This window comes from Sciurus vulgaris, assembly GCF_902686455.1.
Source record: "Sciurus vulgaris genome assembly, chromosome: 10".
NCBI lineage: Eukaryota > Metazoa > Chordata > Mammalia > Rodentia > Sciuridae > Sciurus > Sciurus vulgaris.
The window spans coordinates 97,856,954-97,874,075 of NC_136470.1; the positions used below are offsets into that span (position 1 = coordinate 97,856,954).

General features: G+C 33.2%; 1 protein-coding gene across 8 annotated transcripts in view; it reads right to left on the reverse strand.

Annotated features, from left to right (window-relative positions):
- The window catches only part of NAALADL2 (N-acetylated alpha-linked acidic dipeptidase like 2), a 1,337,824-nt gene that overhangs the window by 581,902 nt on the left and 738,800 nt on the right, over positions 1-17,122 (reverse strand). For all 8 annotated transcript variants that reach the window (XM_079155143.1, XM_079155140.1, XM_079155138.1 and 5 more), the window contains one exon: positions 2,769-3,042. In XM_079155143.1, coding sequence (XP_079011269.1) covers positions 2,769-3,042 — 274 coding nt within the window. The remainder of the gene's footprint in view (positions 1-2,768; positions 3,043-17,122) is intronic.

The window sequence follows — 17,122 nt, forward strand, 5'->3', positions numbered from 1 at the left end:
AAGTTCTCAAAATCAAAGAAGAGGTATGTACTGCCAGTGGTCAGTATGCATATACAATAGTCACCTAGAAATCACTTTGTTTTTGGAAGTCATACTAATATAGTTTGCGCTTTAAGAATCAGTATTAATAATTTATGTGCTTTTTGATATAGATATTTAAATTAATATGTACTTAGTATAATAGATTTGCATTATTAAAGTAATAATTAAAATAGTTTTCAATATCTTCATCTCATTTGTATGATTTATTTCTCAAATTGTTTTCTTCAAGTACAAAGTATTTGTTTTATGCATAACTGCATTTTAGTTAGTTTTGAGTTTTAGTTTCCCTTTTGCTTAGTCCTAACATTTCAAATATGGAGAGTATTTCTACATCTATACTTAACTCTGCCTTTTAATAGCTACCTTATAAAAAATCTTTTACCTCATCTTCATTCTAAAGGGTAGTTTTAATACATTTGCAAATGGTTCAACAGACCCCAATAAGGATTGATTTCTTCAGAAACATTTGTATAATTCCATGAATAAGCAGCAGTTCTAGGCTTTCTTATTTATGAAACAAAGGGAAAAAATAGAACTTTTATAACTAAGGTATATATTTAGAAAATTCTCAGAGTGATCGACTCTTGTTTATAAAATTCATTCAATCTTATTCTACCTCTAATCTAAAGGGCCAGCAGATTATCATATGCTAAGGAAACAGGAACCTAAGCTGTAGTTTCATGATTTTTTCAGGTTATCTCCTCAGGCAAGGAATGATCAGTGGTTGCCAGAAGAAAATGAAATAAATAGGGGATGATTCCAAGGATTTCCTAAAACTACTCCTGTCTTTGTGGTTGTTCTGTTTCAGACATGTGTTTGCTTGGGAGACAATTGTGTTGTTGGACTTGAGACAATTGGAATAAAGAGAATGCTGTAAGTATGCGGGCATATGCAGGGTTAAAAATCTAGACTAAATGCCCAGAGTTATACTATGGTTTAGATATGAGGGGTCCCCAAAAGCTCATGGTAAGACAATGCAAAAAAGTTTTGAGGTAAGATAATTGAATTATGAGAGCCTTAACCTAGCCAGTGTATTAATCTTCTTGAATGTATTAACTTGGTGCTAATTGTCAGCAGGTAGGGTGTGGTTGGAAGAGGTGGGTCACTGGGGGCGTGCCTTTCACAGTGCATATTTTGACTCTGATGAGGAGAGCAGTCTCTCTGCTTCCTGATTTTCATGTTTTGAGCAGCTTTCCTCCATGCCCTTCTGCCTTGATGTTCTACCTCACCTCAGGCCCAGAGCAATGGAGTCAGCTATCTATGCACTGAGACCTACGAAACCATGAATCCCAAATAAACATTTCCTCCTCTACATTGTTCTTGTCAGGTCCTTGGACATAGCGGTGAAAAAGCTGACTGAAACAGTTTACTTTTAAAATCTTGGCTTAAGTCCAAACCTTCTGACGAAGAAAAGGTAGCTAGCTGGCTCTCCTATTTTCATTAATATACAGGTATATTTAGCTTCCATTATTACACCAGAAAGAGTGTACATTAATTCAAATTACATGAGTCCTGCAGTAGAAACACTGTGGATATTTATCATTAAATTAAATTATAATTAATAGTAAAACATCTCGAGGTTGTATGGGTTATATGCTGTTCTGCCAAGAATGTGATACAACCAACGTAGCAAAGAAATGTACTAAAGCACCTGTAAAGGTGCATCACCCCAATCCCTGGGCCCCACAAAAGGAAAAAGATGTATTAAAAACCAGCTTAATTTTTATATTATTTTTTAGTATTTCTGTAGAGTAGCATTATATAATTTAAATATTCCATATATTAATCATAGTTAATAAGATTTTCAAAAATTTATCCATAAACACTAGTTACAAATGACATTATTTCATTTGCATTGAAAGAGACAATCCATAATTTCATTTAAAATATTAAACTTTCTGTTAAAATTTCACTTTTACATAGGGACAGAAAACCTTCCTATATGAAAGAAACTAGTAATCAAGTATATGTCATTGCATCAACCTTACTGTAGCCTATACTGTGTCCTCTAAGATTCACATATATTAGTTAATTTAATTCTCACAGTGAATTTAGAAAGCTGGAACTATTACTATTCCTATTACAGAGGTAAGGACACTTAGCACTGGTGACTAAATAACAGTGGGTAACCACAGAGATGAGATTCAAAACTAATACCTGTGGCTGTAAAAGTCTTTAACTTAACCACCATACCCAAAGAACTCACCATGCCAAAATCTACCTAACCCAGAAAAGGTGGAGAAACAATCCACACCTGGTTCCCTATCACATGTGTTTTCCATCATGAAGGCAGATGCTCTGTATTTCACAACTTAAATGTGTGAATAATCACACCAATTTTCTACTTCATTTCTTGTGTGCACAGTCTCAAAACACAGTCCTCTCTGGTTCTATTCTTTCTCTCCATAGCAATGCATTAAAATTTGCCTCTTGAAAACCATGAATGAAATAGACTGCACTATATGGACTGAGCAAAATGTGAATGATTCAGTCACACATTCAACACCTTTGAATTAAATCTTTCTAACACGTTTTCACTTTCAAAATATGATAGGAAAAGGCTCAGACAATCCATATCTTCCTTCCCTTTCCTGGCACCTACACACTGAGAATATTTAATGGTTACTTTTATATGTTGCGTCCTGCCAGTTAGTTCAATTTAGATGAAAGCTGTTGTTTTCTAATTCCATTTCACTGTAAATGACAGAGACAAATGGTCATATTACCTCGAGAGTTCCTTTGGCAGAATAGGCTGCATAGGAGTACAGCGGATCTTGGCTGCTATCTTTTCTGGCTTCTTCGCTACAAGGCTGGCCATCAGGATGAAAGCATTGGCCACTGCTGCTCACAGTCACAGTGCTGGGAGAAGGACCTGGCAGATTCAGCAGCACAGAGTAATTTGCAAAGTGTACATCTTCTAGGCCCAAAGAAGTCCAGTGAGTCTTAATCCTCTTTGAAATTTCCATGTCATCTTCATTTTTATAGAGTTCTACCAAATTTCTGAAAGACATTTTGAAAGTGTGCTTTAAAAAATGTGAAAAATCTTTGTTCTTTTAAGATATGACTGTTCACTCTGTAAATAATTATTAATCAATGTTATGGGATGTTGAAAGATAATGAGAATAGATCCTAGCATAGGATTTACAGTGTGGCAGAGGTGATAGACCTGCATAGAAATTAGATTAAATAAAACAGGATGAATTAATTTCTTAAGAACTAATAGAGCACTTAGGACTACAGAGAAGAGTGATCAATGCCTACCCTTTCCCTTACTTGTTCTACCAACATCAACATAATCCGTTTAAAACTCAGTTCCAAAACTAGTTATCATACTGATTGAGATAGTTCTGCATTCTGATTAATATGGTTCCACATAAAACTATTAACATATAACTGTCCCTGTTTAAAATAATAGCACATTAGACCCAATTTACCTGCCAAATTACATGATACTCTGAGCAAAATGTTTGATAAAATCTGTATATGATGATAAAACCAAAACACAGTGCCAAACCAATATATAATTCATGTTTGTTCTGTTTTTTATAGTTTATATATTTTTCCTGTATTTATTCCAACATCACTGCACTGATGACATCTTAGTATCTAGACAAAATCTGCTACATATAGTATTATAGTATGTAAACGAGAACCAAACTTGGAAACTTAATGAAAAGTATGAAAATCAGATAAAGTTTGTGTGTGTATATGTGTGGCAACTGAAAAGGGGTTTGCTTCTTTTTTGAACAAATATGTACTCTTATGAGAATTTTATTGCTCTCAAGGGTATTACTGATATTTATTTTGATATTATTGCTGTGCCCATAGGATTGTTTTTTCTCACACATACTTATTTCTTTCAGGACTCTGTTCATTCAGGAAACTGGAAACATGCATTTATGAGAAAAGAATGAGAGGTGGACACAAGGGTGCAGGAAAGCATTACTGAGAGAGACAAAGGGTGGGCCCACTGACTTGGCTTGGAAGCATGCCTATGTGTAAACATGCAAATAATAAGCAGTTTTCTAGTTGTTTTGCATCTTTTTTTGAGGCTACCTGTATTAATTCTTTCTTTTCCTTGTAAATATCCAGTTGGACCAGTCAACAACATACTTTATGAAACTAGAAGAACTTTCATTTTTTTGTTCCCCATAAATCTGCCTTCTGCCCAGTTCAGTTGTTGCTTTATCTGTTCTTCTCTCCCACCCACCCCTTTCCTTTACTGTTACTGCATTCTCTAGGCACTTTGGGGATAAGGTAGGTAAGCTGAGTTAAAATTGCATTCAATTTGATGAAAAAGTCGTTGAGAAGATGCATTAATACTGTTCTTTTAAATATATATAGTAAGCAATTCCAAAATGCTTTTGGAAGGTTTTGATTACTACCCCCCAGCTTTTCATAACAGCTCTTACTCCTTCCTTCCATCCAACACTTGGTGTTGTCTTTTTTTTTAATTTTACTGTACTTATTTTATACTTTTGCTAATGTGGTAGGTGTGAAATTGTATTTCATTATGTTTAACTCAGAAGTACAATCACTTGTTTGCAGGATTTGCTAACTAGTTTTCCAAAGCATTTTATACCACCAGCTTATTTAAGATGCCCCACTGTCAGTGTATTTAATTACTGCAATCCAACGAAGGTAAAATTTTATCCTATTGTGGTTTTAATTTGCATTTCCAGGATTACTGATGAGGATATTTTCATGAATTATTTATTTATCCATGTGTCCTGTTCACTATAATAACTGCTCTCATCTCTTTTTCATATTTATAGATGTTTTTGTATGTTCCAGATAGTCCTTTTTAGGTTATATATGTATGACATAAATCTTTTCCAGGTTTCTGATTTATTCCTTCATTTTCAATTTGCTATCTTATGATGAACACACATTTATGATTTCAGTGTACATACTTTTCAATATAACATATGGTTTACACATTTTCTGATATGCTTTCAAAATGTTTCTGAAACCTGAGTTCATAAAGTCATTCTCATTTTTTTCTGAGGGATTTAAAGAATTATTTTTCTCATCACAGGGTTTACCTAGAGAAAGATGAGGAAATGGGCAGGGGAAGGCCCAGAGGGAATACTGTGAGGTGGGACTCCGATTTCACTTTTCCCACATGAAGAACTGTCCTAGGGTCCATGTCAAATACTCTCCCCACTAACACACAGTAACAACTGTCATCTGTGAACTTCTATATGTACATGGGCCTGTCTGAGCTCCCCAATTTCATTAGTCTTTTAGATCCATCTTAATAATGATGAGCTATTTTATTATTACTTTATAATGTCTTAATATTCAGAATGGCAAGATGCCCCACTTATTCTTCTCCAAGAACATCTTAATAATTTTTTTCTCTTCTGTATTAATTGGGCTGAACTTCTAATTCCAATGTTCAGGTTGTGAGTGTAATTACACTGAGACTAAGAATCAATTTGGGAAGATTTATCATCCTTACACAAAATTTTGTTAAATCCTTAATATTATTGCTGTGATCTGAATGTCTGCATATGGCCAAAATTCATATATAGGAATCCTAAATCCCCAAGTGATGGCATTAAGAGGTGGGATCTTTGAGAGAGAATTACATCATGAGGGCAGAGTCCTCAGAATAAAGTAAGTACCACTATAAAAGAAGGCTGAAGGAGGTTTCTTGCTCTTTCCACAGAGTACAAAAATACAGCTAGAAGGCAACATCTGTGAGGAAGCAGACCATCCCCAGACACCTCAAGCACCTTGGTCTTAGACTTCCCAGCTCTGGAACCGTGAATAATAAATTTCTTTTGTTTATAAGTTGCCCAATCTAAAGTATTTTGTTATAACAAACTGAATAGCCTAAGAAAAATTTTAGATATCTGGTGAATAATAATGCAATGTGATTTAAAATTTTTAAAATTCTGCTTATTTATTGCTGCCATAGAATACTATTGCATTGTACTACAAAGGAATTCTGCTCAATTCTTACTAATTATGATATTTTCCTTTTTGTTTTCTATGTAAAAATATTTCATAAGCAAACAACCAAGCTTTCATTATTACCTTTCTTATAATTTAGAGATTATTTTATTTATTTATTGTTTGGATTACTAGATGCTCTGATTACCCAAAATATTTCATAAGATATTTAATAAGGTGTGTTAGTCTATGTTGTGACTATCAGGTTTAAAAAGTTCTGCCTGTTCTCCTGTTGCTAAGAGATGTTCTTTGAACAGGATTTTATAAGAACTTCTGATGCATTTATTAAAATAATCATATGATTCTTTTCTTTAGTATGATGAATATATTAATTGATTGATTAGAGTTTAATCAGATGTATATTTTTAAGATAAAATCTACTTAAAATGCATTATTATTTTAGATGTGATTTATTTTCCAAATAATTTATTTATAATATTCATATCTTATTTTGAAAAGAAAGTTGGTATGTGATGTTTCTCTCAGGAATCATTTCTGTGTAATAATGGTTTTATTGTAATAGAATTTGGGAGAAAGAATTCATTCATAAATTAGAAATTGTTGTACTTGGTGTTCATATTATGGGAGAACTATGAACTTCTGACTCAATATTGTAAGAAATTATTTCTTCTTTGAATCCACCTCTCTCTTTGCTGTGATCATCACATTTTCATATTTTGGTTTCACCACTTGTCATAGTACTCTTTCCTATGATTTTCTTCCCTTGTTGATTTCTCTTACTGCTCTGTCAATTCAGGGTAGTTGTCTTTGAAAGGAGGTTTATTTTTATATAGACAACATCCATGTGTGAGAATGTCTGTTTCAAAGTACTACCCCATTGCATATTTTTGGCGCCTTTGTCTAGTATTAGAAAGTTGTATTTATTTTAGTTTGTGTCCGTGTCCTCTATTCTGTACCATTGATCTACCTGTCTATTTTGGTACCAGTACCATGCCGTCTTTGTTACTATTGCTTTGTAATAAAGTTGAAGTTCGGGTATTGCGATACCCCCTGCTTCATTTTTCCTGCGAAGGATTGCTTTAGCTATTCTGGGTTTCTTATTCTTCCAGATGAATTTCATGATTGCTTGCTCTATTTCTGTAAGGTACGTCATTGGGATTTTAATTGGGATTGCATTGAATCTGTATAGCACTTTTGGTAGTATGGCCATTTTGACAATATTAATTCGGCCTATCCAAGAACATGGGAGATCTTTCCATCTTCTAAGGTTTTCTTCGATTTCTTTCTTTAGTGTTCTGTAGTTCTCATTGTAGAGGTCTTTTACCTCTTTTGTGAGATTGATTCCCAAGTATTTTATTTTTTTCGATGCTATGGTGAATGGGGTAGTTTTCATAATTTCTCTTTCTGAGGATTCCTCACTTATGTATAAAAATGCATTGGATTTATGAGCATTGATCTTGTAACCTGCCACTTTACTGAATTCACTTATGAGTTCTAACAGTTTTCTGGTGGAATTTCCTGGCTCCTCTAAGTATATAATCATATCATTCTAATACTAGACAAAGGCGCCAAAAATATGCAATGGAGAAAAGATAGCCTCTTCAACAAATGGTGCTGGGAGAATTGGAAATCCATATGCAACAGAATGAAACTAAACCTATATCTCTCACCCTGCACAAAACTCAACTCAAAATGGATTAAGGACCTTGGAATCAGACCAGAGACTCTGCAGATTATAGAAGAAAAAGTAGGTCCAGATCTTCAACATGTCGGCCTAGGACCAGACTTCCTCAACAGGACTCCCATAGCACAAGAAATAAAAGCAAGAATCAATAACTGGGATAGATTCAAACTAAAAAGCTTTCTCTCAGCAAAGGAAACTATCAGTAATGTGAAGAAAGAGCCTACAGAGTGGGAGAATATCTTTGCCAATCATACTTCAGATAGAGCACTAATCTCCAGAATCTATAAAGAACTCAAAAAACTCTACACCAACAATACAAATAATCCAATCGACAAATGGGCTAAGGAAATGAACAGACACTTCACAGAAGAAGATGTACAAGCAATCAATAAACATATGAAAAAATGTTCAACATCTCTAGTAATAAGAGAAATGCAAATCAAAACCACCCTAAGATTCCATCTCACCCCAATTAGAATGGCGATTATCAAAAATACAAGCAACAGGTGTTGGCGAGGATGTGGGGAGAAAGGTACACTCATACATTGCTGGTGGGGCTGCAAATTAGTGCAGCCACTCTGGAAAGCAGTGTGGAGATTCCTTAGAAAACTTGGAATGGAACCACCATTTGACCCAGCTATCCCACTCCTTGGCCTATACCCAAAGGACTTAAAATCAGCATACTACAGAGATATAGCCACATCAATGTTCATAGCTGCTCAATTCACAATAGCCAGATTGTGGAACCAACCTAGATGTCCTTCAATTGATGAATGGATAAAGAAACAGTGGTATATATATACAATGGAATATTACTCAGCCATAAAGAATGATAAAATTATGGCATTTGCAGGCAAATGGATGAAATTGGAGGATATCATGCTAAGTGAGATAAGCCAATCTCAAAAAGACAAGGGACGAATGATATCGCTAATAAGTGGAGGATGACACATAATGGGGGGGAGGGAAGGGTTAGTGTTAGGGTTAGAGTTAGGGTTAGGGAGGGGGGCAAGTATGGAGGAAGAAAGTACTGTATAGAGGGTAAAGAGGGGTGGGAGGGGTGGGGGGAAGGGGAAAAATAACAGAATGAATCAAACAACATTACTGTATGTGGATTTATGATTACACAAATGGTATGCCTTTGCGCCATGTACAAACAGAGAGGCAACATGTATCCCATTTGTTTACAATAAAATAAAAAAAAATAAAACACAAGTGCACTAACTTGAACATCTTATGACTAAGATATAATTTCTTTTCAACTATTGATTGCTATTTGTACAATGACCAAACAGAGAACACTAGAAAAGTAGTTAAGAATCATGACCCAAGTTTCTTCTTCCATGGACTTATAATGCAGATATTTGTTCAAAATTTATTGATAGGCTATTATTTCACTCATTATCTTACCTATTAGAGATCAGATTATTCAAATCTCCTGTATCATAATTGTTGATGATTCAAGAAAATTTGAGAACATCTTTAGAGTAAAATAAAGAATTACCCTGAAAGATGATGATAGAGTCTTTGGATACACACAATCATAAACATATTGTTCTTTAAAAATGATAGTAGGAACATTATTTCTTAATAAATAGTGACTAACATTCCAAACAGTTAATCATAACTTAATAACTATCTGTTCAACTTCCATCACTAAGGTTTTTTAAGAACTGTGCTACCTTTTAAAATTATATTTTGAATTATTCTAATTTTTGGTTATACCTATCTTGTTTAAAAATGATTTAAAAGAAGACATAATTTCATTGCTTTGAAATTACATATTTAGCTATAAATTATGTTAAATAAAGCAGTAGTCTTAAAGACAATGTCTTGTCAATACAAATGGTTTGGACAAATGATTTTATTTATGAATGATTTAAAATTGCTTAGAATGTTAACAAGGCTAGATTTTACTGAGAATTTCCACATTCTTAAAATTTCATCCCCCAACAAATATTTTAGGATTTATGATGAATAGTTTGCTATATTAAATGAGAAATGTCATTAAAGAATTAGATGCAATATAGTTTCAATCTAGTGAATACAGAGAAAGTTGCAAAAATGGAAGTGGATCACCTCAAATCATAAGGTCTTTGTTTAATAGAAAGTTTTACCCTGCCTTAATTTTTTAAATTAAGGACCAGTGGTTTTGGCAGGTAGCATAATGAACTGTCATGCCTGAGACTTGAATTTGGAGGTAACTTTGGCATTAGTGTTCCATTGGCCAATAAACACTGGAAATGGAAGGATCTGGGCTTCTGTCTTGGCTTTGGAAGACAGACTTCTGTTTATATCAATGTTCAACACCTGCTACTGGATGAACCACAGAGCGACACTGATGTCAGAACTGGAGGAAGCGAGGCATGTAGCAGTCCTAGTTCCAGGGTGAGTGCCAAGAATACCCTGTACATGAATGAGGACAGGAAATATCAACAGCTTCTTAGTTTCTAAAATAACATAGTAACTATAAGGTTTATATTGAATGTCCAATCTATGGAATCAAAATATTCAGCTTAATCATCACACAAACACCTACTACTTTCATTATCATTTTCCTGATAAGGAAATTGGAAGTCAGATAACTCAGCCAAGATGTCAAATATCCCAGATAAAATAAGTCAAATTTCCACTAAACCACACTGCTGTTTAGAAGAAGCAGATAGTTTTCCGATCTCAGGTACTTTCTAAAAATAATTTTGAATACTACAAAATACAGTATCTGGATAAAATAAATAAATGTTAAGGGACTGGAGGTATAGCTCAGGGGTCAGAGCTTATCTAGCATGCATGGGGCCTGGGTATTTTCCCAGCACTGAAAGAGAGAAGAAAGGTGGTATAGAGGGATAGGACAGGGGAAATAGATGGTGTGAGAGTTTGGGGATGAGATCTTTATGTTCAACAGAAAATGAAACTTGGGGAAATTAATAGTGATTGGAGAATACAATAGGTCAAATTTCAGAGTTTGAGAACCATCTGAACAAGAAAGAAGAAAATGGACTCTTTACATATCACATTTAAAAAATTTACTCCAGAATTAGATTATCCTCAGGCTATCTTAAAATCCCCTTCTCCTTGAGATCAAGTGCTATGATGTAAATAGCTGCTTTAAAGTAAAAAGGGCATGCTCATGAACTCAGCCAATATTCAATAAATGCTGTTTAACATGACATGTATGCCAAACTTAAGTTACAGAAGTAAAATAAGCTTTATTTAAGAAAACAGAACACGAAAATTAAATAAACTGCCAGGACATCTATTACTACTTATGCCAGAAAAAAAAAATTCAGTACAATAATTCTAAATCTTTCACCCATCCACATACTTACATAGGAAATAATTTCATCTTTAGTTAGCATAGAGTGTATATTTGGATTTCAAGGAAGAAAACACAATACAGCATCTCATAATGAAACATTTAAAAATATATTTTAAAAGGGAGAACTATGACAGAATCAAATGGAGGCTATCCAAGGCATTGAGACTAATAAGATTTTACAGACTATACCAGTCCTGCACAAGAATATTACACTTACTCTTAATAGTATCTGGCTCCTGAGACTCTCTTGCTCTATGTTTTTCAGGGAGTATGGTTGTCAAAGGTCACTTTTCATATTAAATTACTTTAATTTATCTAAAATAAATCTAAAAGCAGATTCACAAAATAGACAAATTAATTCCATCAGTAAGACATTATAGGCCTTCGGTTTCATCTGCTTAGTTTTCTAATGCAATGACATAAACTTGGATAGTGCAGAAACTTTAAGAGCCATATGATTAAATGAGTCATTTCCAGTGTTCCTGAAGGTAAATTAATATATTACTGAATAGATAACCATTAGAAACATTCCATTTCAACAAGAATGGAACCGAAATGACTGATTTCAATTATACTTCAAAATATTTGCTGAGAATTTTGAAATTACCAAAACACTAATTTGATTTCCTTTCTACCAATAATATAAAATTGTTAATATATTTTAATAACCTTAAATATATATATTTTAAGACAAGTAGTGAGGTTTTTTCCTTTAACATCTCCAAACTTTATCTACAATCCCTTGCACTTAGAAATAATTACCATAACCAAGATTCAATATGTATTTTTACTGAATAAATATAACTTTAAGGCTGTATTAAAAGTATAAATCTAATAAGATATAAACATTTTATTTTACTTTCCAGTATAGTAAATAAAATCTTGATTGGACTGTAAAGTTAACTAACACTATCAAAGTAATTTTACACAGTGGTGGGGGAGAATAAATTTCAAAATTATTGTTCTATGTCATTTTTCTGTGATGCTCCAAATAAGTGTAGGCTATATCAGAACAGTAAATGATAATCTTATGCCACAGCAACAACCAAAACCGATAAGAATTTAAATATTACTTCTCACTTATTAACCAAAACTGTATTCCTTCATGAGCTGACTGATTTCGTCATTCAAAAATAAAATCTTCTTTGTTAAACCATACTAATTACATGACAAGTTTCATAAATCACAAGACAACTAACCATTAATCCATTCAAACTTATAGAATGCATCAAAATCAGTCTGTAATGATGACTGGCAATTGGAAGTGATGACAGTATGGAAACAGAAATAAACACAGACAGTGCTAAAACAATAGAGATAAAGAGAGTTTTGACATGAAAACTGTTTTGTCCATTGAGGTATTTGAATAAGCTATCATTTAAATGCTTTATCTCTACTGTATACACGAAGAAAGTAAAATGAGGCTTGTTGTTAGACAAGAAATGAGCAGAGCTGATGTTGGTATATTTCTGACATACACTATTTCTAATGGGCCAGAATCTAGTCTACTGAACCCACTGAATAATACATAATACTTGGAAAGCTAACTGTCAACAAAAGTTGGCAGGGAATACTATGTGAAAGGAAGTGGGAGCTTTGGGAGCAGCAGGATAAAGAATGAAAAGATTTTTGGATTTTGGTCTCAGCAAAAGAAGGTTTAAATTTTGGTTTTTGCATGTAAGCTAAGATGATCTTGTGCATGTAAATGTCTTTTGACCCTATGTGTCAGCATTTCTGGCAGAATGAGCTGACGACATCAAGTCTGGAAGGTACAAAACCAGGCAAAGTTTCAGATAATTTTCCAGTAAGAATAAGAGATGGTGATGATTTCTCCAGTATCAGTCAAAGCCATCTGCTTGTGTGCAAGCACGCTCACCTGGCTTCATCTTATCTACTGTGTATCAGTGATATTAATCGAGCAGATGAGAGCACAAACCAAAGACTAATATGGTCACAGATTGAGGAAGAAATAAAGACATAGGATTGTCATTATTTCAATAAGCATCCTTATTGATATAATAAGGATAATATGATAACATATTGACTATTATGTCCAAAGACACATAAATGTTATCCTTCTGGCAGAATCTGGTAAAACCATCTTAATTTCTTTGGCAATTGACCAAATGTCACTTTTTACTGCCTTAGGTATGTTTTCTGGATTCTGCCATTGGACACTTATTCTCACCCTCACTTTTCTTTATTATTTTTTTAAACAAACAATAAATAAATAACCACCAAATATCTAGTGTGTGACAGCCAATGTGTAGCTGTAGAGTTAAGTGATTAAACAAAATAGACATATCTTTCTACTCTCTATTCGAGTAAGACAGGTTTCAAAGCTTATAAAGCAAAAATTAAAGTTACAAAAATGTAAATCAATAAAGCTGAAAATTTTAACAAACCTCACTCTGTACCTAATAGAATAAGCAGGAAAAGTAGAAAAAAAATAGATTACCTAATTAACATAATTTTAAAAATTGACTATTGCACATATATAGAAAAATATATCCAATGACTTTATAAGTGCATATGGATCATTTATTAAAATTGCCTATATGCTAGTTCATAAGGTGAGTCTCATTAACTTTAAAAGACTAAACTCACACAAAATATATGCTTTGATCACAGAAGAAGTAGAATAGATAACAGAAGCAAAGGGAGAATTAGAAAATCCCAATTGCTTGGAAAGTTTAAAATTCCTTCTTAAAACAACTCAACAAGTCAAAGATGAAATTAAATAGAATTATAAAATATTTAAATGATAGTGAAAATATGATATATCAGTGTTATTGAGAAGCAACTAAAGCAGTTTTCAGAAAAAATTATATCACTATAAGAAATACATAAAAAGGAAAGTAAAAAGTTAAAATCTAGCTTCATTTTCAAAAATTAGAAAAATTTCAAAAATTTAGAAAAATAGTAGGAGTATAAATTCATTGAAATACAAAAATAAGGTAATAAAAAGAGAGCAAATATGAATGAAATATAAAAACATATGCACAAAGAAAAAGTCAACAAAGCCAAAAGATAGGCATATATTTGATCAACCTCCTGATAAGACTGCACAAAAATAAGGGAGGCAGGTGGCACAAATTATCAATCTCAACATTACATCTTGGATATGAGATGTCCCTGTAAAGCTCTTGTTACTGCAGGAATGTTCAGAAGTAGAATATCAGATTGTGAGAACAGCAACCTGATCAGTCCTCCTTAGTTTGAACGAACTGACTGGGTAATAACTGTGGGCCAGTAGGGCATGACTGGATTAGATGAGTCACAGTGGAATGCACTGGAAGGGTGCTGCTTTCCTGTGACTACTTGTGACTGCTGCTACTCTCCTGTGACTGCTGCGATTCTCTCTCTTTCTCCCTCTTCTTCTATGCTTCATGAGCTGAGCAGCTTTCCTCCTCTGCCTCACCTTCAACCCAGAGCAATGGACTGACTGTATAAACTCAGACCTCTAAAACCATAAGCCTCAAATAAACTTCTCCTCCTATAAGTCATTTATGTTGGGTATTTTGGTCACAGCAACACAAAAGCTGACTACAACACTCAAGAACAGAGGAGACATCATCATAGATTGTATAAAACTAAAAAAGATATATTTAATAATTATGCAGACTCATTTAAAAATAATGTACAATAGAAAAATCTTGAAAAATCTGTTTCTCAAACTGTCAATAAAGAGAAAATCCAAATATACAATATTGATTTTAAAATATAATAAAATACATTTATTATATCCTTCCTACAAAATAATTATCTTAAACCCAAGAGTTTTCCTAATCGATTTCTTTTGCATGCTCAAAAAATAAATGTGTTATAATAAGGACAGAAAAGAATTTGGCCAGAACTTTATGAGGCCCACAAAACTCTGACATCAAAACATGACAGGTAAGAAAGGAAAATTACAATTAAGTCTTGCTTTTGAAAATAGTTGTAAAATTTATGAATAAAATGTTAGGAAATTATACCTATATAAAAAGATCAGGGCACTATGACTAAGTGAGGATTATTTCATAAAACTGGCTTAACTATAAAAACAAATGAATCTCAAGTCAAATAGTACCAAAGACTTAGGAATTAGAACAGAAACTTTACAACTCCTAGAAGCTAACATAGGGTCAACATTCCAACATATTGGTGCAGGCACTCACTTCTTTAACAAGACCCCTAAAGCTAAAGAAATAAAACTGAGAATCAATTAGTGGATGACATCAAGTTTAAAAGTTTGATTTAAGGAAATGATTAAGAATGTGAAGAGAGAACCTACAGAATGGAAGAAAAATCTTTACCAGCTACTTCTTGGACAGACAATTCATATCCAGAATATCTTAAAAAAAAAAATTTCCACCAAAAATTTCCAAATAATCAAATCAATAAATGGGCAAAAGAACTAGACACTTCTCAAAACAAATACAAATGGCTAATAAATTTATGGAAAAATGTTCAACACCTTTATCTATCAGGGTAATGAAAATCAAAACTACACTGAGATTTCATGTCACTCCAGTCAGAATGGCAAATATTAATAATAAATATAGTAATAAGTGCTGGTGAGGATGTCAGTAAACAGGTACACTCATACGTTGTTGGTAGGACTGCAAATTAGTACAACCATTCTCTCTGGAAAGCAGTATGGAAATTCCAAAAATCTAGGAATGAAACCACCATATGACCCACCTATCCCACTCCTCAGTATTTATCCAAAAGAACTAAAATCAGAATATTATACCCACAACAGTATTTATAGCAGTCCACTTCACAATAGCCAAATTATAGAAAAAGCCCAAGTACTTGGCAATAGATGAATGGATGAAGAAAATGTGGTATATGTGGAGTTTTACTCAATCATTCAGAAGAATGAAATCATGGCATTTGCTGGTGAATGGAGAATATCATGCTAAATGAAATAAGGCAGACTCAGAAAATCAAATGTTTTCTCTTATATGCAGAAGCTAGACCAAAATAAGGGTGGAAAGGGGTGAAGGGATGTCACAAATATAAAAGGAACATCAGTGTAGTAGAAGGAAATTGAGGGGAAGTTGGAGGGATAGGAAACGGGAGGAAATGCAGAAAGAATTTTACAAAATTAAGTTTTGTGCATGTATAAACATATTATAGTGAACATTGCCTTTATGTATATCTATAAAGCACCAATTAAAAGTAAATTAATTAATGGAAGACAAGTGAAGTAGAGGAAGGAAATTGGAGAAGGAGAAGAAGAGAAGGAGGAAGGGAAGGAAAGCGGGGCACTGGGGACTGAAATGGGGCAAATTAAATTCCATGCACATTGATTATGTCAAAATGAACCCACCTATCATCATGTATAAGTGTAATGAACTATTAAAACCTTTTGAAATCTCTGATTGGAATTCTGGATATTTCTTCTTTTATTAATCCAAGGATTTCTAGTAAGTACCCTTGAACTAATTGTCTTCTGTGGAAAATTTAAAAATATAAAAAATAAATAAAATCTGGGTTAAGATTTTTATGTTGTTTTAGAAACACTGGCTTATAAATAGTAACAAGATGATTAGCTTAATTCCTTAAGGAAACATCTTTCATTCGGTATATTTCATTTGCACAAAATTTAAAAAGTTAAAGCAAAAACTGAAAGTATAAAATTTAAATATAAATTTAAAATGTATCCTAATTACAAAAACAAAGTATATATTCCAGCAAAGAATTGAAGTATATTATAACAATTTCCAGAAATTTATCATGCTATGCCTTGAAGACAGTTAAATCAAGAGAAACCTTACTCTATCATGTCTCCATGCCCTTTCCTTAAATAATCTTCACCATTTCTGTGGTTTTAACATGTACAACCATGACTCACTGCTCAGCCGAGCTCATGTTTGGATGTTCTATCAAATTCCAACCCAAATGAAGACAAAAACCCTAAGAATATATCAAAGGAAAATGAATTAGTTTTACAGAACCCATTATTCCAAATCTCTATTTATAATTCATGTGGGTATTGCAATACCAGATCTTCAACTCTACTACAAAGCAATAGTAACAAAAACGGCATGTTATTGGTACCAAAATAGACAGGTAGATCAATGGTACAGAATAGAGGACACGGACACAAACCCAAATAAATACAATTTTCTCATACTAGACAAAGGGGCCAAAAATATGCAATG